Source organism: Zea mays, chromosome 8, assembly GCF_902167145.1.
Source record: "Zea mays cultivar B73 chromosome 8, Zm-B73-REFERENCE-NAM-5.0, whole genome shotgun sequence".
NCBI lineage: Eukaryota > Viridiplantae > Streptophyta > Magnoliopsida > Poales > Poaceae > Zea > Zea mays.
In genome coordinates this window covers 27,443,182-27,467,678 of record NC_050103.1, presented here as the reverse complement: position 1 = coordinate 27,467,678, position 24,497 = coordinate 27,443,182, and the positions used below count along the sequence as shown (strand labels likewise).

General features: G+C 47.6%; 1 protein-coding gene, 2 long non-coding RNA genes and 1 other non-coding gene across 4 annotated transcripts; 2 read left to right on the top strand and 2 right to left on the bottom strand.

Annotated features, from left to right (window-relative positions):
* The first annotated feature begins 6,622 nt into the window (after positions 1–6,622).
* Positions 6,623–8,341, top strand: LOC118473088 (uncharacterized). The gene is made up of 2 exons (XR_004851928.1): positions 6,623–7,066; positions 7,566–8,341. It is a non-coding gene; the product is annotated as an uncharacterized lncRNA (long non-coding RNA).
* Positions 6,924–7,135, top strand: MIR319d (microRNA MIR319d). The gene has a single exon (NR_121075.1). It is a non-coding gene; the product is annotated as a microRNA MIR319d (primary transcript).
* Positions 8,342–11,663: 3,322 nt separating the features above from the next.
* On the bottom strand, positions 11,664–22,840 carry LOC103634990 (GDT1-like protein 1, chloroplastic). The gene is made up of 11 exons (XM_008657565.3): positions 22,565–22,840; positions 22,206–22,481; positions 21,991–22,044; positions 21,220–21,281; positions 21,015–21,083; positions 20,891–20,942; positions 20,675–20,749; positions 13,263–13,392; positions 13,108–13,178; positions 12,696–12,743; positions 11,664–12,092 (listed from the first exon to the last, which is right to left on the bottom strand). Exons 1-11 carry the CDS (start codon positions 22,721–22,723, stop codon positions 12,021–12,023), a joined length of 1,068 nt encoding a protein of 355 aa, XP_008655787.1. The 5' UTR covers positions 22,724–22,840; the 3' UTR covers positions 11,664–12,020.
* LOC109941518 (uncharacterized) lies at positions 13,531–20,667 on the bottom strand. Its single transcript, XR_002264161.1, has 2 exons — positions 19,332–20,667; positions 13,531–13,662 (listed from the first exon to the last, which is right to left on the bottom strand). It is a non-coding gene; the product is annotated as an uncharacterized lncRNA (long non-coding RNA).
* Positions 22,841–24,497: the final 1,657 nt, after the last annotated feature.

The following is a 24,497-nucleotide window of genomic DNA, read 5'->3' as shown; positions in this document are numbered from 1 at the left end:
AGCATATTTTTATTTTTTTATTTTGGCCACCAAACTTTTGTGGTATGTTCCTACACTATGTAGACCTACATGTACCATTTTGGGACAATTATAACAGTGTTTTCAATAGCTAGTAGATTTAGTTCGTTTATTTGAATTTCTTCGGAAAATTCAGATTTGAACTGTAGGTCACTCGAAACTTGAAAAACCGTGCATGCAAAAATGATATCCATGCTACTTAGCACAAGTTACGATCGATTTCAGGAGCGGACCAGAAACTTCGAGCAACATGCTCACTAAACATGGCCGTGAACTTGTCATCCACGTGTTTAAAAATTGTATAAAACACAAACAAAGTCAGAAAATCATGAAACATATCCACGTGTCATGATATCATATGTAGAGGCTGTGATAAAAATTTGAAAAAGTTTCGAGAAAGCTGTGACGCACTATATGTACAAACCTAAGAGATTCACATTGAAACTCTATGATTTTATGTGTAGTTCTCTTAGGTTTCTACACATAATGTCTCACACTTTTTCCAAACATTCTAAAATTTTTATCACAGCCTCTACATATGATATCATGACACGTGGACAAGTTTCATGATTTTCTGAGTTTGTTTGTGTTTTATAAATTTTTTAAACAGCTAGATGGCAAGTTCACGGCCATGTTGAGTGAGCATGGTGCTCGAAGTTTTCGGTCTACTCCTGAAATCGGTCGTAACTTGTGCTAAATAGCATGGATATGATTTTAGAATGCACGGTTTTCCAAGTTTCGAGTGACTTGCAGTTCAAATGTGATTTTTTCGAAAAAATTTAAATAAACGAACTAAATCTACTAGCTATAGAAAACACTTTTATAATTGTCTCAAAATGATACATATAGGTCTATATTGTGTAGGAACACACCACAAAAATTTTGGTTGGAAAAATAAAAAAATAAAAATGTAATTTGTCGAGTGTCCAGAAATGACACTCGGCAAAGTAGCCTTTGACGAGTGTCACCTGGGCGACACTCGGCAAAGAATAGTAAAATAATCTTTGCCGAGTGTCCCCTGGGCGACACTCGGCAAAGACGACTTTGCCGAGTGCCCTTGATCTGGCACTCGGCAAAGCGTATTTTAAAATTTAAAAAAATCTTTGCCGAGTGCTAGATCACGGGCACTCGGCAAAGCACTCGTACATAGCGTCTGGTCAGTTCTTCTTCTTCCTCACTCTCTCACTCTCTCACTCCGTCGTGCCCTCTACTCCACGCCGCCGCCGTGCCCTCGCCGCGCCGCGCCGCCGTGCCCTCGCCCTCGCCGCGCCCCCGCCGTGCCCTCCCTGCCCGCGACCTCGCCCGCCGTCGTGCCCTCCCTTCCCTCGCCGGCCCGCTACGCCGCCGTGCCCTCGCTCACCCGCCGCGCTTCCTGTTGCGCACTCGCCCGCCCGCCGCCAAAGTGCACGCCGGGAAAGTGCACGCGGCCGACCTCAAACCCCCGCGCCCTGTCGTCTCGCCCGCGACCAAACCTCAAAGGTGATTGCTTGCTTTCATTTTGTGATATTGTAATTAAAAAGTTTTATGTTCTACGTGTATGATTTATATGAAATGATTAGGTTTAATATTGAGTTAATTATATACGTGTATGATTAGGTTAATATGTAGTCTTGTTGTGTTAAATTTATGTACGTGTATGATTAGGTTAATATGTAGTATTGTTGATTGCCGGCCATCGTGCCGTTGAATTATGTGTGGATGTCAGCCATCGTGCTAATAGTTTTATTTGCAGGATTTCGAAACCTCCCCGTGCAGGGGAGGTGCTGCCGAAATTTTCTGTTGCTAGGCTTCTGTTAGAGGATGGAGGACCGTGAGTGGATGTACACGAGCCATAGAGGAAGGAACGATGTCACCACTGAATGAATTAGAAAGACCAACGATTTCGTGGAACGGGCATATGACGAAGCTGCTAAAGGAGCGAGTCTAGTCCCATGCCTGTGCAGTAAATGTGCCAACCGGAAAAGAAAACCAAAGAAGGCCATGGTAGAACATATTTGGAAGAATGGATTTACGTCGGGCTATACTCAGTGGATATTTCATGGTGAAGCGCATCGTACGAAAGAAATGTAGAAATAAATGCAAAATCGAGGCTTCCATTGCAAAGGCATACATTCTAGAGGAGGTCTCAAACTTCACAACAACTTATTATGGTGACAAACTGCCGAGCGTGCATAATCCACCCCCTCGTTAAAATGAAGGCGACAATGAATCGAACCTTAGCATATTTCGAGGCCAACTCGGAAGCGCAAGTGGCTCGACCACCAAGACCCTGACACATGAAGAGTGGCGGCATATCATGCTATATGTATTGACCAACCTTGAAGAGGTGACGCCATACATGGAACAATTTCTTCATGAATTCTGGCGTCGATCAAGGGACCCCACTCCATAGGAATATGACATTCTTCTTAGAAAGGGTGCGAGAAATAAGTTGCCCGATTTCATTTCCTGGTTCAAACGTAAGGTACGTGCTTAGTTTGTAAAAGAGATACGTCTTTGAACTCAATTTAGCGTCTTTTAACTTGCGAATACTTGCAGGACCAAAGAGATCCGTCTATGAGTGCCGAGTTGAGACAAGTAGCCAACGACTTTGCTTATAGGGTCAAGAAATATTTTGGGTATGACGTCAATGGATACCGTTTTCGCACAACAAACTACGACAAAAGTCGGCCCAATCAGAAAACAACGTGTTCTGGAGTCTTTACGCCCGGCCTTGACGATGTCGATTATTTTGGACGAATCGAAGAAATATATGAGCTCAATTTTTATGGTTCCAAACCTCTTACTCCAGTGATATTCAAATGTCATTGGTTTGACCCTCAAGTGACGAGATAGACACATTCTAATCTTTGGGTTAGTCGAAATTCGATAAGATTCCACCTTACCAGGAGACGATGTCTATATCGTGGCCCAACAGGCCACACAAGTGTATTATCTCCCATATGCGTGCCAAACGAAAGGACATCTTAAGGGTTGGGATGTTGTGTATAAGGTATCGCCACACGGGAGGTTACCTATTCCTAACGATGAAAATTACAACTTAGACCCAGACACATATGATGGAGAGTTCTTCCAAGAAGATGGGCTAGAAGGGCGATTTGAGATAGACTTAACCGAAGCTATCGGAATGGACGTAGATATTGAAATGGTTGTTGATGAGGAGGATGATGAGGTGCAAAATGATAATGACTTAGTAATACTTGAAGGCAATGACATTAATGACGAACTTGCGTCTTCCGATGGTGTTGAGATTGAAATGGTTGATAGTGATGATGAGAGTTATGATCCAGCTAACCCCGACACATATGAAGATTATTTTTAACGTAATGCTATATGACTTTTTATTTCGCACCTGTTTTTAAGTATATATTTTTATATGTGCTTATTTGTTTACTCTTAATTGCAGGTTTTTGGACAAATATGGTGGGCGGTTGGCTGAGGAGGAGGAGGAAGGGGAGGAGGAGCAGGACGGCGGACGAGCCAGAGCAGGACGAGGCACAGCAGGCGGCGCAGCAGGACGACCTTGTCCAGCAGTAGGCGACGCAGCAGGACGATGACGACCAGCAGCAGGACGACGACGAAGCTCAGCAGACCGCCTCAGGTTCTGGCGCCTCAGGTTCGAGGAGCATCTACCTGCGAGGTCCCACGAGTCTGCCTCAGTGTCCCATACTTCGGGACAGGCGGCCTTTGATTCGGCCGGATGGGGAGAGGCAAGTAACTTTATGTTCTTCATTCTTGTTCAAAATCATAATATAAATTAATACTTTTTATTTATCACTTGGACAGGTCTTGGACGGTTGTGGATTATGCTGGGGGTCATCGTCGCCTCCCCAATGGCATCCTCGGGCTGCTGTGCAGGAAACACTTCACTGGACTGGTTGAGTGCGCCGGAGTGACGGGTCCAGCCTACACCTTCGACCACTACACCGTCGCCCCCGATGCAGTAGACCGGGACGGCCGGGAATTCAATAACAAGGCGGAGCGGGTGAAGCAAGAGATGTGGGTAAGTCTTAGTATAATGTAAAATATGTCGCATTCGTTGCAAATTCTTGAAATAATGTATGGATACATCGTTTTTGTATGCAGGATTTCTTCAGATGCGAGGCTGGATACGAGGCTAGGGCGGATGTGGTGGCCACCACGAGCTGTAAGAAGCTCGTCATGGACATGCACTATGAGGCCCGAATCCAGGCCATCGTCACCTACCACGGCTCCGTCCTTGGGGAGAGGGTGACCAAGCAGCAAGCCCGAACCATGTCGTTAACCAGGGACCAGTACCTGCAGGTAAAGTCATGCATGTTTGGTACCAGTACTCCATGCATGAATTTTATTTTATCTTCTGAAATGCACTTTACGTGTTTACTTTGTAGGTGATTCCACATTGGTGCGCCGCACATCCTCTGTGCTGGGAGCAGATGGTGGACAGGTGGTGTTCGGTTGAGTGGGACGAGGCGCACAACGCTAGCCGGGAACGGCGTATGATGATGCAAGGTCCCTCCCACCACCAAGGCAGCCAGAGCCTGGGCCAATATGCCGAAGCATGGGTACGCCCTCTTTTTTATTTAGGTATATAGCACTAGATTAGATATTATTTCTAACTATCTCATTGGTTTTCTTGCAGTCGGCGTTACATGGTGGCCGACCTTGCTCCACCTTCTCGGCCTATGCTATGGCCCATAAGGGCAAGGCAACGTCCGACATCACCTACAACCTGGATGACGGGCCCGAGGCCTACGCCAACTCCACCGTTTACAACCGCCTTCATGAATACACCACCATGGCGCAGGAGGTCCAAGGCCTAGACTATGATCCGAGCACCGAGCCGATCGACCCCGATGTGCTCATGAGGGTCGGAGGAGGCAAGAGACATGGGCAGTACTAGATTTCCGATGGGGCAATCGACTCGTCCTCCACTCCCACTCTGTCTCAGGTGCGAGCAAGGAGCACGGGCTCGAGTCCAGCCATACGACCTCGACACGACAGCTCACAGCATCGCATACAACAACTCGAGGTTAGTGCTTCTGTAACTCGTCATTCCTTGAGTTATATACTTTCTCTTTGAGTTACTATAATGTTGGCTTGTAATATTACAGACCCAACTGGAGGCGAGGATGATGGCGGAGTGGGAGGCTCGCCTGGCGGCTGATCAGAGGATGGCAGAGATTTTCCAATACATGCAAAGCCTTGGCGCGGCACAGGGTTTCGCCCCGCCACCTCCATTGTTCCCTGCAGTTGACCCTGCTCAGTTCCATACTCCTGTGAGTATCAAAATTGTAGTTACATGTTGATAATGCATATGGTATAACACATATAATCTCTTCTCTGTGCAGGGCCAATCTGGGGCGGTATCCAACAACCCTCATGAAGGGTTCAGCCCAACGCAGCACCAGACCAACCGCCCACTTCCATGAGTGCCGAGTTATGTTTTTAGTGTTTCGAACACAAAACTTATGTTGAATACTTGTCAGAGCTTGTGAACTTGTGTTGATACTTCTAAACTTCTAAACTTCTGTTAATACTGTTTGTGTTGAGAACCTCTCAACTTATGTTGAATACTTATGTCAGAATTTGTGTTAATACTGTTTGTGTTGGCTATATATGTCTGTGATGATCTGTGATGTATATATGTGATATCTGTGAAATATCTTTTGTTTGTTTGGATGAAATATGGAAAACAAATAAAAAAGTGTCTACTGGTCACTTTGCCGAGTGTCAGAACCATAGCACTCGGCAAAGAACCAAGACCTGGGCACCAGTATAGGTTCTTTGCCGAGTGTAGTGGCTCTGGCACTCAGAAAAAGAACCACACTTTGCTGAGTGCCATACCAGGCACTCAGCAAAGTATCTGACAGGAGGGACCCTTCTGGCGGATTGTTTGCCGAGTGCTGTCAGGCAGGCACTCGGCAAAGTGAACTCCTTTGCCGATTGTCGCCTGGGACACTCGGCAAAGACTCCGTCTCCGTCACCCGTCGCCGTAACGGCTGCTTTTCTTTGCCGAGTGCCCGAGAAAAAGTACTCGGCAAAGACGGCTTTGCCGATGCACTGTATGCCGAGCCCTCTTTGCCGAGTGTCACCTGGGACACTCGGCAAAGACTCCGTCTCCGTCACCCGTCGCCGTAACGGCTGCTTTTCTTTGCCGAGTGCCCGAGAAAAAGTACTCGGCAAAGACGGCTTTGCTGATGCAATGTATGCCGAGCCCTCTTTGCCGATTTGCTGAGTGTTTTTAATGCTTTGCCGAGTGCTTCAGGCACTCGGTAAAGCCGACGATTCCGGTAGTGACGCCATATCATTAGATGCAGTGATAGACCGTGGGGTTTATCACTTAAGGTGACAAATACTGAATTTAGTGTTGCTTCACCTTGCACATCCACATTTTGGCCTCAAACAATTAAGAAACCTGCTGTAATATATCAGTTAACCATCCGATCCAAAGCACATAATAGTAAGCCGGTAGTAATCATGCCACTAGCTAGACTTGACACCAAAGAATGGAGGCCTCTACCACGCTATCAGTGCATTGTTTTTGGGCGGTATCCTGTTAGGGTTTGGCCTTTGGGCCCCTTTGACTGGCCCTGTGTCTCCTCTCCCCTCTTGTTTCTTCTCACACTGTTAAGTTACACATCTTATAATGCTTACTTGACCCTATTTAATGGCCTTGTCCAGTGCCTTGCCGTCTACATATTATATAAACCCTTTCTCGGTCGCTCCTCCTTGCAACCATCGAAAATCCATCGCCTTCTTCGCAAGATCCAGGGAGAAAACTAAACACTGCGCGCCATGAGGTGGTCAGACAGATCAAGCACTAGCTAGCGCAGCTGCGCATCATGTTTGTTCTTCCTCTCTCTTTTGATTTCATTTCTTGTTAATATATTTGCCGCCGGGCGCGGCGTCATGGTTGTGATCGATGGTCGCCGGCCGGATGGAAGAGAGCGTCCTTCAGTCCACTCAGGGGCGGTGCTAGGGTCGGATTAGCTGCCGACTCATTCACCCACATGCCAAGCAAACGGCCATGGAAACGAGCTTCGCAGATGAGTGAATGAAGCGGGAGGTAAAAGCTTCGATCTCGCACCGTCTTTGCTTGGACTGAAGGGTGCTCCCTCCGATCCTTTCCTTGTTTACTTTACCCATGCAGCTTCATCATTCGTATCTCAAGTCAAGGTTTTACTTCATATGATCTGTATTTTATTTTCCAACCTGCTGTCTCGAACTCTTGATCTGTCTTTGCTTGAGCTGCTTATTAATTATTATCTTGCATATATATTAGGCATCTGATGCATACATCCATAGCAGCTGCCAGGCTATTTTAATTTTACCATGTGCGTGCTTACTGTTCTTCTGTGGTTGTTATATAGCTGTTGTATATATATAATGGAGATCCGATGCTTTTTTGTACTTTTCTTGCCCTTTTGATATGTACACATACTAGCTATATATATAATCCTTGATCTGCTCCCTGAATCTATATACTGTTCGATCTCTTCCAAAAAGTTATCCCAGTTTCTGAAGAAAAGAAAAGGAAGAAATTGATTTGCTTTGCATGTGTGTAGATCTTACAGGACAGGACCGGATCCGATCCATGCAGGTTTCTGCTGTCTTTCTGTGATCTGTGGAAGAAGATGGTGTGCACTGTACGTTCTAGACTAGCTAGCTAGGACTATATATAAACGAGAATCTGTGGAATCATAAAAACACACTTTCGTTCGATCGATTCGTCGTGTCGTGCAACAGCGAAACGTCTTTCGATCTCCCTGTTTATTTGCTTTGGAACTTTGCATGCAACTAGCTATTGATTCGACGTGTGCTAGCATAGCAGCTGTGTCGTCTGTGTGATGCTCCTCCACCTTTCTTTTATTTGGAGCATATTATGACCACCACTACTTGGACCGAATCATCAGGTTTCCAATTCTTTTGCCCTATTCCCATGAGGTTTGTGATTTATCATGGTGTTAGCTACTAGTAGTGTTTATGATTTTGTGATCCACTTGTGTTTTGCGTCTTGGACCAGCGTGTCTTTTCCGCATGTTCACCGCAGCATTTGGTTTGTGAAAGTATGCGAACCTACATGCCGGGGCCGGCCTTGGTTTTCCTGTGATTTGAAAAGAGGAGTCTTTTCTTGTTCATTAGCACGCAACGCAAGTGACTGTTTTTTTCACCCAATGCAAGCTGCAAGATACGAAGAGAAATTAATTAGAACGATCCAAGGTATTTTGTGAATACTGCTGCGAGTCTGTATGCTTCCTGTCTGCAGTAATTAAGCGTTTAACTGCTAGTGATTGACCTAGCTAACTGTTTCAGAACAATAAACTTGTTCATATTTGGTATATCTGCATGCGTGAATCTCTTGAAGATGTGCCAGATACCAATCTCTAAAAACTGAGTAACAAGAATGTCTAGTCAAAGAGGGTTCTACCTGTGCTACTGCTGGTATCATATGTGTTTATATTTCTTTCATAAATATAACGTTCGATATATACGCACTCAATAAAACTGTTTGAAATGGTATATTTTTTATTTATTAATTCGTAATTATCATTACAATTTCAAGATTTGGGTTATTGCTACTTACTTCTAAGTGTCACTAGATAAATTATGCTCGAGTGTTAACCCATAATTAAGGTTTGATGTTCTCAATTAATTCTTCCGCGAGGAGCATACTATATACTACTAACTGATGCTGTTTTGGATTTAAATAATAGAGATACAATGCCCTCAAGAACCCTCAAATTGATAAGTAACTATATGGGATCGATCCATCACATGTGTTGCAGAACAAGTTACTGGGAGTATCTGATAACAGGCATGTGCACTTGATTGAGTTGAACAAGTTATTCAAGAGCTTGTTACCTGCGTTCCACTAGATAGAGCTTATGGCCATCAAAAGACACTTTTCCCCCTTCTACACGTTATATTCTGTGACATAATAAGTAATAAATGAACAGCAAAACTGTGAATAGGAACATTTTTTTTGTTCTTCGTTCACGCCACACATTTGCATCAACAAAATGTATTTTTGCATCGATTACAAACATAGAACTAAAGAGTGGAGGAAATATATTTTATTCCCCCTTATATTTTAGTAATATAAAGATTAACATAGACTAAAATGAAGGGACTACCAAACAACCCCTAAACCTTATCCTCTTCACCGTCTTGAGATGAAGCACAGTACTGTACAGTACCAAATAGCTCCTGACCAGAAGACTCTACACAACTACACCAGATCCGCCGAGGAAGAGGAAGAGAGAGAGAGGGGGCTAGCGTTTGTCAGGGTGTGAAACCCTAACCCTAAAGTCGCCAAAGGCAGTATAGCAGAGACAGCGAGAGGCTAGCAGTGGCAGTGGACGGAGGGGAGGCGGATTGGAACTCACAGAGCTAGCTGCTGCGCGCATGTGGAGGCCTGCACCAATTCCCACCTCGTGTCTGCAACCTTGAACTCCTTAACAATCTTAAAACACCTTTAAACCTCATTGGATGCACTAAAAAACTGGCTTCAGATGTGGGTGCCTCCAAATTCCAAGGGGCATGGGCTCCCTTTCCAAATGAACCAGCGCTGGAGTAGTACCTTTCTTTATTACCAGGGTTTTGTACTTTGGTCATTGGGTCTTTCAAGTGCATCTCATCTTGTTTTACCGAGGAGGAGAGAGAGAGAGAGTAATGGTGTCTGAACAATAATGGATTTGGATGGTTTTATTTTGCAGTGTTTGTGGCTGAGTGGCTTATTGTTTTTCTCTTAAGAGTGTGTCCGACAGTGTCTTAAATTAGTGCCCTATTTTAAAATATATAGCTCAATACATAAAAAAATATAGTTCCAACAGTTTCCTATTATACAATTTTTTTTCAAAAAAAATATAGGTCACAACATAAAGTGACTTAAATATACTATACTCCAAACTAGTGTGCTATCCTTGTTTTCTAAAAAAACATTTTCTTTAGAATATATGATTTCAGGTTTAACTGTTGGGACACGATATGTTTTTAGTTTTCTAAACACTTTAAATGATGTAGTATTTTAATTATTGGGGTACTATTTTAAGTCACCTTGTTGGAAATATGATAAGAAAATTAAAAAGTATTTCTCATGATTTTGTACCTTAGACTTATTTACCGAAAGGCTATGGCTTCTCTGGCCCAATTGGTAGCATGAGGCTATGCCAAAAAAATGCTAATCATGGGTCATGATCTATGAATACTATAACCACGAGAACATATCCTGTTCCAATGCTCCTATACCCCCGTTCAAAAAATTCAATAAAAGAGTGCTTGAAAGATTTCACAAAAAAATACGAATGGATAGATGATGATGAAAACATATATCTTCATGCAAATTTCTACAATGAGAGATAAAATAAAATTATAATGCAATTGACGTGGATTACAAATCGAGGTAAAGAGTGCACCGGGCACAATTATATCACCATGGTTTCTCTGTTTTGTTCTCGTGGTAGAAGTTTTCATTCATCCTCAGTTTTTGCATGAAAGTTATTAGCCATGCACGAAACTAAATAGGTTCATAAACAAAGCATAACTTCAATTTTATCTATTTTCACTTTTAAAGTATGTTATTCCTTGATCTACTTTCAAGCATAGATATGCTTACAGGTTGTCAAAAGATTGTTCGATAGTAATAGGTTGCATAATCGAAAGTTAAAGATAAAATCATAGGAGACATTATGCAGGCCGGATTCTCGATATAAGATACTCCCTTCGTTTCTTTTTAGTTGTCGCTAGATAGTTCAATTTTGCATTATCCGGCGACAACTAAAACGAAACGGAGGGAGTAATAGCATACATTATGTTTGTGACTAGTGTTGTATTCTCTGCTACGAGGTGTCCTCTGCGCTCATGGGGCTCTTCCGTCCGTCCTTTTATATGCTAAGCCGCTAAGGTGCTAAGGAGGGGATGACAACATCGAGTTTGTTACATATTTGAGGTCGTGACTTAGTCGATTCTGAGTTGTATGTGAGTCAAATTCTATCTTTACATATGCATTCTTGCTTATCTGCTAGTATCTTGCTATATCTATACCTCTCCATCAACCTTGTGCACACCAACGGACGAAGCACGTGGAGATCGACCTCCACTTCATTCGCAAGCGTGACACGTCAGTGATGTTCGTGTCCTCCGCGTCCCGGACACTTTTACAGTTCGTCGACATCTTCACCAAGTCGCATTCCGACCACTTCGCAGTGCACCGACATTTTCACCAAGGAACTCCCATCCACGATGTTTTTGGAGTTTTGACTCAATCTCAACATCTATAATCTATAATGCCTAAAGTTACGACTGTGGAGGTGTTAGATAGGGGAATTTGCTATTTTGTCACTCTTAGTTGTGGACTTCTCTATTTTACTACCAGACCCACAAATCATAGACACAAATGGTCTCACAAGTCATAGACAGAGGGTCACATAATAGCAGAGAGCCCACGTTAGAAGGGCTAAAATAGCAATTTTTTCGTGTTAGACATGTGTGTACTGTACTGCCGTACTGGGCTTAGGCCCAGATATGTTCCTACTTATTAATACAACATCCCAACTCTAGTTAGGGTTAGGGCTTCCAATCTAACACTTAGATTCATATAAAAAGGGTTGAACTAGTGTGAATAAAGTCTAGGGAAGACATAAACCAGGGAAGTCTTCCCCATAAATACGAAAAGGCTGATTCATATACTTGTAAATAATGTAAGAGGAAGTTCAAAAGCTACATGGAATTCATAGTTTTGCTCCCAGTCCCATCTTCCGACCAACCTGACTATCAGTGTTTCCACTACAAATCATGATGATGACAAAAACATTGTTCTTGGATAAAGAAGCAGAAATTCTCATCACCAGAAACAAAACACTCTACGCAAGCCTAGGACGTCCCATACGAACAATGAAGTTCCTGTGGACAATCATGTTCGGTAACACATCAATGTACTACCATTACGATCAAGCTGATTTTTCATTGCCCTGACAAAAGATCAGTACTTTTTATGAATTGTGGAAGCTGGAACTCCCTTTTCAAGTCACTATCTCAACTATGGTAATCGCAGCAAAGGCCAAGAATAGGCTCCCTCCAATGTATGCTATAATCTGCACAGGACAATGTTCCGTTTCAGTGACATGTTATGGGCAGACTTTGTGAAATGAATGGTCCACAGAAATTACCAATGGTTTTATTACCAAGCCAACGGTTGTTTTCTACAAAGTATGTAATCTGTTCAATGGATGGACAAAAGATTTCCTTTCTATGACACAGTTAACTTCTTAAACATCTATGATGGATCAAACGGGCAAACACATTCAAAGGCAACTTACAAATTGGATGTATCTGAAATTTTGCAGTGGTCAAACACTGTAAGATACCTTCTGTTCTAAATTATAAGATGTTTGAATTTTCTACATACATTGCTTTTACTACGTATCTAGACATCTAAGTGTTTGCTTTGCTAAATTTTTCTTTGTTTCATGTGTGATCAGCTAGGACATGTGTGATCAGCTAGGAGGTTGATAATATGTAATAATTGAATGTTGTATGCGGAAACACAGAGGCAGGAATTGTATTCCTTTATCTAAAAAGGACATATAAGTGTATAACAAAAGCTATGTATCTAGAAAAGGTAAAATGTCTTATAATTTGGGACAAATAGGGTAAGAACCATTAGTTGGTATGGTACAGTTAGTTTCCTAATTTACCTTTTCAGACAGGAATGTTCCCAGCAAAGAGCCACCAAGAACTGCAATCTGTGGGAAGAAATGTGTTAATCTCAATTTTGCCCGGAAACCAAATAAAGAAATAAAAAAATTACAGCACAATAACTGATTGGTACGCAATGACACATTTGCTCCTTGTACTCAATCCACGACAGAAATTCTTTTATGACGAATACTCCAATGGAGCCAAGTCAGTGCAGAACCCCAAACTTCCTAATGCACAACAAGTAGAGAAGACTTGCGCGAGAAAAAAATACTGAGCCAAAAACAGACCAACGAACAAACCAATGGTGAATGCTAAAAAAATTGTCTGAACTCCATTGCAATAATATTATGCTAATTGCTCAAGTATGTTAATCTGTCAACTCTCAACCTGTTACTATGATTATCTTACCAATGTTGCAATGGCATGACCAGCTAGTGATCCCGCAATGACACCCAGAGGGGATGAAGCTGCTGCTAGTGCTGCCAAGGTATTGGAAAATAGTGTCAATGTTGATTGTGCTCATGGAAATCTGACCATTTATAAAGAAGAGTTCGGAGATGTACCAATTGTGGAGAAAAATGATTTATCACCCCATTCAGCAACAAAAACCAATACGAATGTGCTAGCAATAGTACCAGCAGCAGACATGACCCCCGCACCATTTCCAGAAAATTTCGATACTGCTAACTCAGCCTACAATTGTTCAAAACTATTTTAGAGGAGAGAAGTATGTTCAAGCACAAGAAATTTTATTTTATGAACCGTAACAACTGTGCAAGCTACCAATCTGTCATAGGGTATAGATTTTCTTTGTTTCTCTTTTTTTTTGGAAAATGTCCTGTTTCTCATAGTCCAACTTACATACATATAGTTTTTGCATAGTTTTTAGTTTTCCTTTTAAGAAATAGGCCAAGAGGGTTTCATTATAAGCAAAAAATAGGCCAAGAAGAATGTGTTAGCTACCTGTGTACATGGGCCTAGCCCACAGCCCACTAGGGGTATATATCTGTTAGGGTTAGGGTTTACTGTAGTGACTACTGTTCATTCGCTCTCCAATATGGTACCAGAGCTCTAGGTCCAGCCGCCGCCGCCACCCTACCCCTCCAACCGCCGCCGCCACCCTACCCCTCCAGCCGCCGCCGCCGCCTCTCCATGGCCGGTCGGCCGCCGCCCCCTCCCTTCTCCGGCGACCCCTTCCCTCCCCTTCTCCTTCCTCTCTCCTACAAGGCGGCCCTCGCCGCGCCCCTGGCGGGCCTCTCCCCCGCGGCCGGCGCGCCGCCGGGCTTCGCCGCCCCCGCGGCGGTCCTCTCCCCTGCGGCCGGCGCTCCTGCAGGACTCGCCGCCCCCGCGGCGGCCCCCTCCCCCGCGGCTGGCGCGCCACCGGGCCTCCCGGTCACCGCGGCGGCCTTCTCCCTCTCCCCTGCGGCCGGCACACCCTCCGCGGCGGCCCTCTCCCCTGCGTCCGGCGCGCCGCCGGGACTCGCAGCGCCCGTCGCGGCCTTTCCCTCTGCGGCCAGCGCGCCCTCGGCCCTCACTGCGCCCCCTGCGGCCCATTTCCCCGCTGTCCCCGGCTCTGCACATCCCTTCGCTGCTGCCGGAACGCCGCCGAGCCACGCCTTTGTGCTCACCGCCACGCTTCCCCCCACTGTCGAGCCACCTCCGCCCATGCCGACCCAAACTGCCACCCTCGCGGCAGCCCCTGGCCACGACGGGTCCCCGTCGGCTCCTGCACTCTCCCTACCGGATGCCGCCCTCCTTCGCTCCCAGCTGCTGGCGCCCGGTTTTCCTCATGTCACCACAACTGGCGGGGGCCCCGTTCGTGGCTGCCCCCTGCCGACCACTGTCTACAGTCAGTCGTCCGCCATTATCTCCTCCCTGCGCACTCCTTCGGAAGACGCTGCTGCCATTCTCGCCGCCACCCGGGCGGCCGTTACGGCTGCTCGCCAGCGGGCCCAGGACGCCGCCCGTGCTCTCGAGCAGGAGCAGGCGGTTGTCGACGCCATTGAGCGCCAGTAAGCCGAGACCTACCACCGTCTCGCTGGCAAGGGCGTGCCGGATGGCTCCCCCACATCCGCTCGCCACAGCGCCGACACCTTCGAGCCCGCGCCCGCCCCGGCCTCAACCCTTCGCGCCTCTCTTCATGCTCAGGCGGCGGCCCTCACCAGCATCCGGGCCACCGTCACCGACGTCCTTGCGCCGGCCTCCACTCAGTACCCCCGGTGGCGCGATCAGGTCTTGCAGACCCTTCGCCGTTACGCCCTAGCCGACCACGTCCTCTCAGCGGTCCCTGACCCGTCAGAGGATTGGCTTCTGATGGACGAGGTGGTGCTCTCCTGGATTCATGGCACCCTCACGGCCGAACTTCAGGACATCGTTCGCGTTCCGGACGCCACTGCTCACCGGGTCTGGGGTGCTCTTGAGGCCCAGTTCCTCGGCCACCGCCAGACTCGGATTCTGTACCTCGAGACCGCCTTCCGTCAGCTTACTCAGGGCGATCTCTCTGTGGACGAGTACTGCCGTCAGATGAAGACGATGGCGGACACTCTTCGCACCCTCGGGTCCCCCATCACCGACGAGTGCCTCGTGCTCAACCTCCTCCGCGGTTTGAGCCCTCGCTTCGATCGTGTGACGCCCATCCTCACCCGCCTGAAGCCTTTTCCCACCTTTGCTGAGGCCAAGGACGATCTACTTCTCGAGGAGCTTCGCCTCTCCGCCACTGCGACCGCCGCTCCCGCCACGGCGCTCTACAGCGCTCCTCGGGCTCCCCCCTCTGCCTCCGGGGGGGGATCCTCTTCGCCGCACTCCGGCCTCCCGCCGTCTGGATCCCTTCGGCAACCTCCTGGCTCCGGGGGGGGGGGGGGTCGCAGTCGTGGTCGCGGCCGTGGTCGCAAGAGTGGCCGCGGCAGCCGGGGCCATTCCCCGGGTGGCTCCCAGTGGCCATCCTTCTACAACCCGTGGACTGGCACCATTCAGATGTGGCCCGGGCTGTCCGCGGGCACCTCGGCCCCTCGCCCCGTCGCCCCTCAGCAGGTTTTCCTTGCCACTCCTCCGGCGGCGCCTTCGGCACCTCCCCAGCCTCAGCAGGGGCTCCTTCCCCTCCCAGGGCCTCCGGCTCCACCCGTGTGGGGACCCTGGACCAATGGGTGGGACACGCAGTCTCTCGCCAACTCCTTCTCCACAATGACGTTGGCCCCACCCACCTCCGTCTCTGACTGGGTGGCTGACTCCGGTGCCTCCTACCACACCACCCCGGACGCAGGTACTCTGTCTTCCACCTATCCCCCCCACCCCTCCCTTCCGTCCTCTATCGTGGTTGGAAACGGCTCTGCCCTTCCCGTCACCTCTGTTGGTGACGCGGTCCTTCCCGGTCCTTTCCGTTTATCCAACGTTCTTGTTGCTCCCCACATCATTCAAAATCTTCTTTCCGTCCGTCAGTTTACTACTGACAACTCTTGTTCCATGGAGTTTGACCCGTTTGGTCTTTCTGTGAAGGACCTTGCCACCAGGACCCTTCTCGCTCGGTGTGACAGCCCCGGGCCGCTCTACACACTTCGCCTGCCTGCTTCCCCGACACCGACCTCTGCGCCGCCTGTTCTTGCAGCCGCCGCCTCTTCTGTGACTTGGCACCGTCGTCTCGGTCACCCCGGTCGTGATGTGATGTCCAAGCTCTCTAGCAGCACCTCCGTTTCTGGTTGTAGGGGATCTTTTGAGCACCTCTGTCATGCTTGTCAGTTAGGTCGCCATGTTAGGCTCCCATTCCCCATCTCCTCTTCTAGAGCAGCAGGCATTTTTGATCTGATACACTGTGATGTATGGACATCCCCTGTAATCAGCATTTCTGGATATAAGTATTATTTACTTATTCTTGATGACTTCTCGCATTATCTGTGGACTTTTCCTCTTCGTCAGAAGTCCGACACCTTTCCCACCCTGTCTCACTTCTTCGCTTGGGTCTCCACTCAGTTCAGCCGCACCATCCGGAGCATCCAGTGTGACAACGTGCGTGAGTTCTACAACAATGTGTCCCGTGACTTCTTCCTCTCTCGTGGCATCCACCTCCGCATGTCCTGCCCCTACACGTCACCTCAGAACGGTCGTGCTGAGCGGATGATTCGCACGACGAACGATGTAGTGCGCCCTCTCCTTTTCCAGGCTTCCCTTCCCGTTTCTTACTGGGCTGAGGCCCTCGGCACTGCCACCTATCTCCTCAACCGTCTCCCCACCAAGGCGGTTGCCCACCCCACCCCTTACTTCGCTCTCTTCGGCGTCCATCCCTCCTACGACCATCTTCGAGTCTTCGGGTGCGCTTGCTACCCCAATCTCGCTTCTACTACTCCTCATAAGCTCGCCCCTCGCTCCACTCGTTGTGTCTTCCTCGGCTACTCTCCCGATCATAAGGGGTATCGGTGTCTTGACCTCGCCTCTCACAGAGTCCTCATCTCTCGTCACGTTGTTTTCGACGAGTCGGACTTCCCCTTTTCCTCCGCCCCCACTGCCTCCCATACCGACCTTGACGTTCTCCTCGACCTCGACCCTGTCTCTCCCACTATCGTGCCTCCCTTCCACGCTGGTTCGCCCACTTCACCGTCTCGCGTGGCCCTGCCTGCGCCGCCCCCCGCCGCACTGCCACGTGTGGCCCCGACGCCCTCTACGCCGCCCTCCTCCGCACAGCTACGTGCGGCCTCGCCGTTCCCGGAGTCGCCTCGCGCGACCCTGCCTGCGTCGCCCCCTACCGCACAGCCACGTGCGGCCTCGCCGTCCCCTGCGACCCTGTCTGCCCCGCCCTCCCCCGCACAGCCACGTGCGGCCTCGACGTCCCCTTCGTCTTCCGCACAGCCCAGTGCGGCACCGGCGCCTGCTCCGCCGTCTCGCTACACCGAGCCCATCCATACATACCAGCGCCGTGGTCGACGCGGCACCCCGGCTCGTTCCCGCGCCGAGGTCACGCCCTACCACCCCGTCGTCGTCCACCGTGATCCTCGCCACATCCACCCGATGGTCACCCGCCGCGCGGCCGGTGTCCTTCGGCCGCCTGATCGCCTGATTCTCTCTGCCACCTCCTCTTCAGCTCTTCCACCTGTACCCACGACTGTCCGTGGTGCGCTTGCCGACCCACAGTGGCGGCGCGCCATGGAAGCGGAGTACGAGGCCCTTCAGGCCAACCACACCTGGGACCTGGTGCCTGCTCCCCCTGGTGCCAATGTGGTCACCGGGAAGTGGATCTTCAAGCTGAAGTTGCGCGCCGACGGGTCCCTGGAGCGGTACAAGGCCCGCTATGTGCTCCGGGGCTTCACCCAGCGCCCTGGGGTCGACTTCGACGAGACCTTCAGTCCGGTGGTCAAGCCTGCCACCATCCGGACTGTTCTGACCTTGGCGCTGGCCCGGGACTGGCCGGTCCACCAACTCGACGTCACGAACGCCTTCCTCCACGGCACCCTGACGGAGACGGTCTACTGCACCCAGCCGGTTGGGTTTGTCGACCCTACTCAACCCGACATGGTCTGCAAGCTCAACAAGTCCCTCTACGGCCTCAAGCAGGCACCCCGGGCTTGGTACAGTCGCTTTGCCACCTTCCTGTGTTCGCAGGGTTTCTTCGAGGCCAAGTCGGACACGTCCCTGTTCGTCCTTCGTCATGCTTCGGATACCGCGTACCTCCTCCTCTACGTCGATGACATCGTCCTCACCGCCTCCTCCCCCGAGCTTCTGCGTCGCATCATCTCCTGTCTCCAGCGGGAGTTTGCGATGAAGGACCTCGGGACGCTCCACCACTTCCTGGGGATCACCGTCGAGCGCCGTTCCCCGGGCATGTTCCTCCACCAGCGGCAGTACATCGTCGACGTCCTCGACCGCGCTGGCATGGCTGACTGCAAGCCCTGCGCGACTCCAGTGGACACACAGGGCAAACTCTCCGCCATCGGCCCCCCGGTTGTCGATCCCACCGGCTACCGGAGTCTTGCCGGGGCCCTTCAGTACCTCCTCTTCACCAGGCCTGACATCGCCTACGCCGTCCAACAGGTGTGCCTTCACATGCACGACCCTCGCGAGCCGCATCTCACCGCACTGAAGCGGATCCTGCGGTACTTGCGGGGCACTCTTGACTTCGGGCTCCTTCTACGCCAGTCCTCCACCACGGAACTTCGCGTCTACACCGATGCCAACTGGGCGGGCTGTCCCGACACGCGCCGGTCCACCTCGGGCTACGCCGTGTTCCTCGGCGACAACCTCATCTCCTGGTCGTCGAAGCGCCAGCCGGTTGTCTCCCGCTCCAGCGCCGAGGCCGAGTACCGCGCCGTGGCCAACGGCGTGGCCGAGGCGGCTTGGCTCCGTCAGCTCCTCCACGAGCTCCACAGTCCGCTGACCACGAGCACCCTGGTTTTTTGCGACAACGTCAGCGCCGTCTACCTCTCCACCAACCCCGTCCAACACCAGCGCACGAAGCATGTGGAAATCGACCTCCACTTCGTCCGCGAACGGGTAGCTTGTGGAGCTGTTCGCGTCCTTCACGTCCCGACCACCTCACAGTTCGCCGACGTCTTCACCAAGGGGCTTCCGTCGGTGGTCTTCACGGATTTCCGATCCAGTCTCAACATCTGCAGTGGCTAGAGTTTCGACTGCGGGGGGGTGTTAGCTACCTGTGTACATGGGCCTAGCCCACAGCCCACTAGGGGTATATATCTGTTAGGGTTAGGGTTTACTGTAGTGACTACTGTTCATTCGCTCTCCAATAGAATGGATTCAACTATTTTGTATACTCTCAAGTATATAAAACTTTAAATTGAAGACTGAGCCTTGTTCCGACCAATGCCGAATGTGGACGCCGGAGTTGAGAACGAGAACACGAGACACGACAGTGGAACACAGAGAAGTTTGGTGCGGTTTTAAACCGCTTTTCTGACCCCTTGATCTATATTACACAAAACGAGAACACTTACAGACATTATATTGACCCATGAAATCGGTCGAGTTTTTTCTAACCAACCGTGCCATCACGTAGCTTAAGTTCAGCACTAGTTTCACATGACCATGATCTCCCTAAAAACGTGCCCAATCGCTAAATGGGCTCAACCAACTCGGCTACAAGTTCGAGAAGAACAAGCTAACAGAAAATAGACTTAACACTGATGAAACTGATGAAAAACCAGCAACAGGCTGATGACACTGAAAACTGAAGTTCTGATTTCTGAAACTATGAATCCTGAATGGTGACTGAATCTTGTTGTCAAGCCTAGCTCTGTTGGCGGGATGTGTGGGTGTACACTCTCAACACCAAAGTTCGTGTACTTTACTCAGCAAACCATTAGTGATAAAGCTCGAAGAAGCTGAATTATATTCCTTGATAAAGTCTAGAGAATAGGATTACATATATAGCGAAGAGCGAGTTCAGAACAGAAGTAAAGAGGGGAGGAAGCTGGAAGGCTAGCCGACAGCCAGGGAGAATTCCCATGCGTTGGCCATGGCAAGGCCCAAGGCTTCCAGCCATTGAGCACTGAAAGCATTAAGCTACCGAGCAGTAAAGGTATTTAAGCAACTAAACAGTAAAGGCATTAAGCCACTATCATCCAGCTACCACCGGTGCACAGTGAATTCGCTAACAATTTGCAAGCAAAAAAAATAAAAATAAAAATGTTTAGAGACCATTCAGTAAGTGAAAACTTAGAGAGAATTTACAGGCAGACCCTAGAGGCTCCCATATGAGTGAGGTCTAGAAAAGAGATAACCATATGAGTGGGGGTCTGAGAAAAAGATAAACCAAGACAAGCCTTTCACCGCAAATATGGAGAGCCTGCTTCAAACGGTGACCTAGTGACTCAGTGATATAGCTCTTATCACTGCACTAGCTTTACCCTTCTCGAGAGAATATACAGGTAAGAAAGAGATTTTCCTTATATTCAGACTATGAATTAATATCTAGAATTTATGTATTTGGTCAAGCATGAAAACTAAAAATGATGTTTGGCACAACTTATAGTCCTACCTCCTCTTGCTCCTCATTGATCTTTTCATCATCACCTGAGGCTGCATCAAGTAATGTAGTAACCCCATAATAAACCTGAATTCGTTAAAGTTGGTCATTAGTAATAAATTATGTCTTAATTTCACACAAAATTCAAGGGAAAGCCACACATTCCTTTCAAAAAATCCAAAGCACATTTTTATTTGTTTGTGTGTAATGAATATGCATAATCCTTACCAAGAGACATGCCGCAGCAATGTCATCAACTGGGAAATCAGTACCACCAAAGCTGCATGCAACAAGACATTGGGTAAATGAGAGCATCCAATAGAAACTCTACTTGCACAATTAAGATAATTACCTGAACGGAATGATGCCATCAACATAGTGGAATGCTCGACCAAGAACTACAGATATAATGGTCATTACCCTGATAATTACCAGAAAAAAGAACTCTATGTAATGCCAGACATTCTGGAAACTTCAATTATGAAACTAGAAGCACATAAAGCCTGTGACAGTATTGAAGATGAAACATACAATACAACAAGCATCAAAATGCTTACGCAAGAGCTCCAAATGTGCCTAGAAAAATGACAGCTCCAGAACTTCTAGCTGCTAACAGTGCCTATCAAACACATGAAACTGCAGAATTTATCAATGACTCATTTTAGTATATAGTACTTGGAAAAAAATGCTGTGTGGTGGAAATGCGAAGAAAAGTAATTTGCAAGAAAGGAACATCTTTAGGAGATAGAAAATATTTCTTCCTATTATGACATTTACCGCATTCACTAACACAGTCTCCCTTGAACACCCATATCTGTGCAGCCCATCTGTCTAGAGGGCCTAAAATGTAAAATCTATATATCCTACATAAGCAAAACCCCGTAAGTGTCATTATACTAGTTCTTCTCTTCTCTGGCAAAGCCACGTCATCACTATCGTTTCAACCATAACAATCATCCTATCTTGGCCGTGTCCTCTGTCCTCACCGCATCTGTGCCACTCCAACTCCTGCAGTGGTTTCAGTTGCCACCGTGGATACGATTGGAGAGCATTAAGTGTTCATGGTTTCAATATCGCAGCACGGATCGAACAGAAAACAGCTTTAGGTAGGTAACTGTCTATATCCTGCAGAAACTTGCGTCAATTGAACTCTGAACGCTCGAGGCTGACACTGGAGGCCTTTGCAATTAGGCAATCTAGTTACGTTGCGAAAGCTGAAAGCACGATATTGAAAACAACCTGCGGTTTAAGCAGTCAAGTTGTTCGAAAGTACATCTGGTGCAACAGAACAATCTGGCTGTGGTTGTGGAGCGAACATTAGTACTTACCGCAATGAAGAACGTTCTGTCCCCTAGCTCAGAAAAGAAGATCAACAGGAAAGCCTGAAATTTTCAGGACAAAAATGGACATGGACACAAAGATTAACGACCAGGCAATTCGCATAAAGGGAAATGCATCTGAACACAATAACCAATTTGCAGGTAACTGTACATAAAAAAAAGGAGCTGCGAAATCATCAAAGAGAAGAGGCAGTTGTCCTAACTGAAGCAAAACCTGTACTGACGTCCCCGAGATCCCCCAGCACGTCCGCAGGCTGCAGGCCAGCGAACTGCGTGGCGGCAAGCGCCTGCTGCGATGCCTGGAGCATTATCACCCCCGCCACCGTCGTGAATGCGAGTCCGCACGACGACGCGCCGAACTGTGCGGGCCGCCTGGGTCCTCCCTGACCCGCTGGCCGGGCCGCCTTCCGACCCGATAACCCAGCATCTCCTCCTCCGTCCGGCTTCCCCGAGTCGCATTTCGGGAGGCACCTCAGTACCTGCAGACACGATCCGACTCGCTAGCAGTCAGTCGAAAGCAAGGAGGGCGGGGGTGGGTCTAGCGGGACTGCGGGAGGCGTACCGAGTGGCCCGGCCGCAGCGGTAGCCTGGCGCGGCGCGGCAGCGGGCGGAGAGAAGGGCGAGGCGTCGTCCTTGCGGGACGGAAGGGAGTTGAGGGGGAGGAGGAGAGTACGGTGGAGAAAGAGCATGGGCACAAGGCGGCGCCGGCGGCGGATGCCATGGCACCGCGGCCGCGGTGGTGGTTGCGGGACGGGCGGGAATGAGCGATATGGACCTCCGCTTCCTCTCGACCGTTGCAAGTGGATAGAGGGAGGAGCTCCGAGCTCGAACGCAAGTCTGGTCGCAATCTTCGGGTCCGGACCCGAACCCGAACCCTGCCGACTGTCTCTCTGACTTCATGGACTGCCAAGATAAGAGTATTATGTTATGTCTACTCATATTACTCTAAATTTCTACTCTAAAAAATCTAAAAATAATATTATGTATTTGTCAGAAAAAATCTTTACTCCATACTATAATCATTCACAGTCATATTTAGTCTATATCTCAATCATATATCAATAATCATATATTTTATCATTTCTTTTCAACTATAATCCATTAAATAGGTGACCAAGCAGTGAATAGAGTAGGTATAAGACTATCTCCAGCAACGTACTCTAAATTTTATTATCTATTTAATAGATTCTAACATTGCGCCAATTCTATCCTCGGGGCCTGGGCTAAAACTTGGTATCTAGCTTTGATACTATATATATTAAATTATATGTACCGATCAATTTAGCTTTAAAAACTTAAGCTGATGAAGATAGGTGATTAATTCACTTGGATTTTAATGATGTTATTCTACTTAGGCCATTTTCTAGGATTATATAATCCAGCTTATGGATTATATAAGCATATAATCCAGCTTATGGATTATATAAGCATCTAATGACCTGCTTATAGTTTATCTTAATCTAAAATCTAAATTATACAATTCACCTAATAATCGGTGTTATTTGTTTGTCTCTTAACTTATTTAAACTGGATTATATAATATAGAGGGTAAATAAACATGGCTTTAGAAACATTAGAGAGGGTCATGTGGGGCATGGAGAAAGTTATGAAGATAAGAAAGATTAGAGAAGACATCCAAGATCAGTTAGAGGCCTAGTCCACATCAAGTTCAAGTTTGCATCGGTTTTCAAGACCGTTCTGTATTAAAAATAACGTCCAAGATAGATACAAACTCCATTTCGACGATCCACATATAGATGAAAAGATAACTTCATGAGATAACTTATGACTTTGGTTTGAGGTGTAAATTTTATTGAAGTCAACATAACTTATCAAAATAAGTCAATTTCTAGAAGTTGTCATGGTGTTGTGTGTCACTCTTTTCCATTGGAATGTATATATCATCTTAAAGCTCGTTAAGAGATGTGTCTAGGGTTGTGACGATAATTAGAATTTATATTTAGTAGTCTGCCCATGTTAGAGTCTAGGTTTTGCTTTATATTAATTTATATTTAAATAGTCATTGTTAGCTATTTGTGAAACCCTAAATTCAAGTGATTATTCATACATCTGCAATTGTTAACTTAAGTTACATTTTTTATTATTCTTGGTTGTGTTCTTGGATTCAAAGCAGGAATTGGCCATGTCAATGAGGTTAAAATAGTTTTTCGAAGACTTGCTTTGAGGAACCAAGCCTTTACCCGGGAGCATAATTATTGAGGCAAAATGACACTTGGGAATTAGGGCCAAGTGATCCCTTTTCATCAGAGTCTATGCCCTCCCTTTTATAGGATACACTTATGAAAGGGTCACGATACTCAAGAGGGACTAAATTGAGCTTTTATAAAAAAAATCTTGTGTAAATTAACTCCTAATTGCAAGCCTAACTTTATCCATGTGCCTAATGTGTAATAAAAAGTTATGCACCCTAATTTTTAGCCCTATACTATAATGGAAATTCTAATAATAAAAAAATTGAAGTAAATTACTCAAAA

Excerpts from the sequence above, each read along its gene's own strand:
- LOC103634990 (XM_008657565.3), bottom strand. The coding sequence starts at position 22,723 with ATGGCATCCGCCGCCGGCGCCGCCTTGTGCCCATGCTCTTTCTCCACC. Across the intron at positions 22,045-22,205 it reads TCAGTACAGGTTTTGCTTCA|GCTTTCCTGTTGATCTTCTT; the intron begins GTTAGGACAACT and ends TGAAAATTTCAG. Across the intron at positions 20,750-20,890 it reads TTGCTGCGGCATGTCTCTTG|GTTTATTATGGGGTTACTAC; the intron begins GTAAGGATTATG and ends TAACGAATTCAG.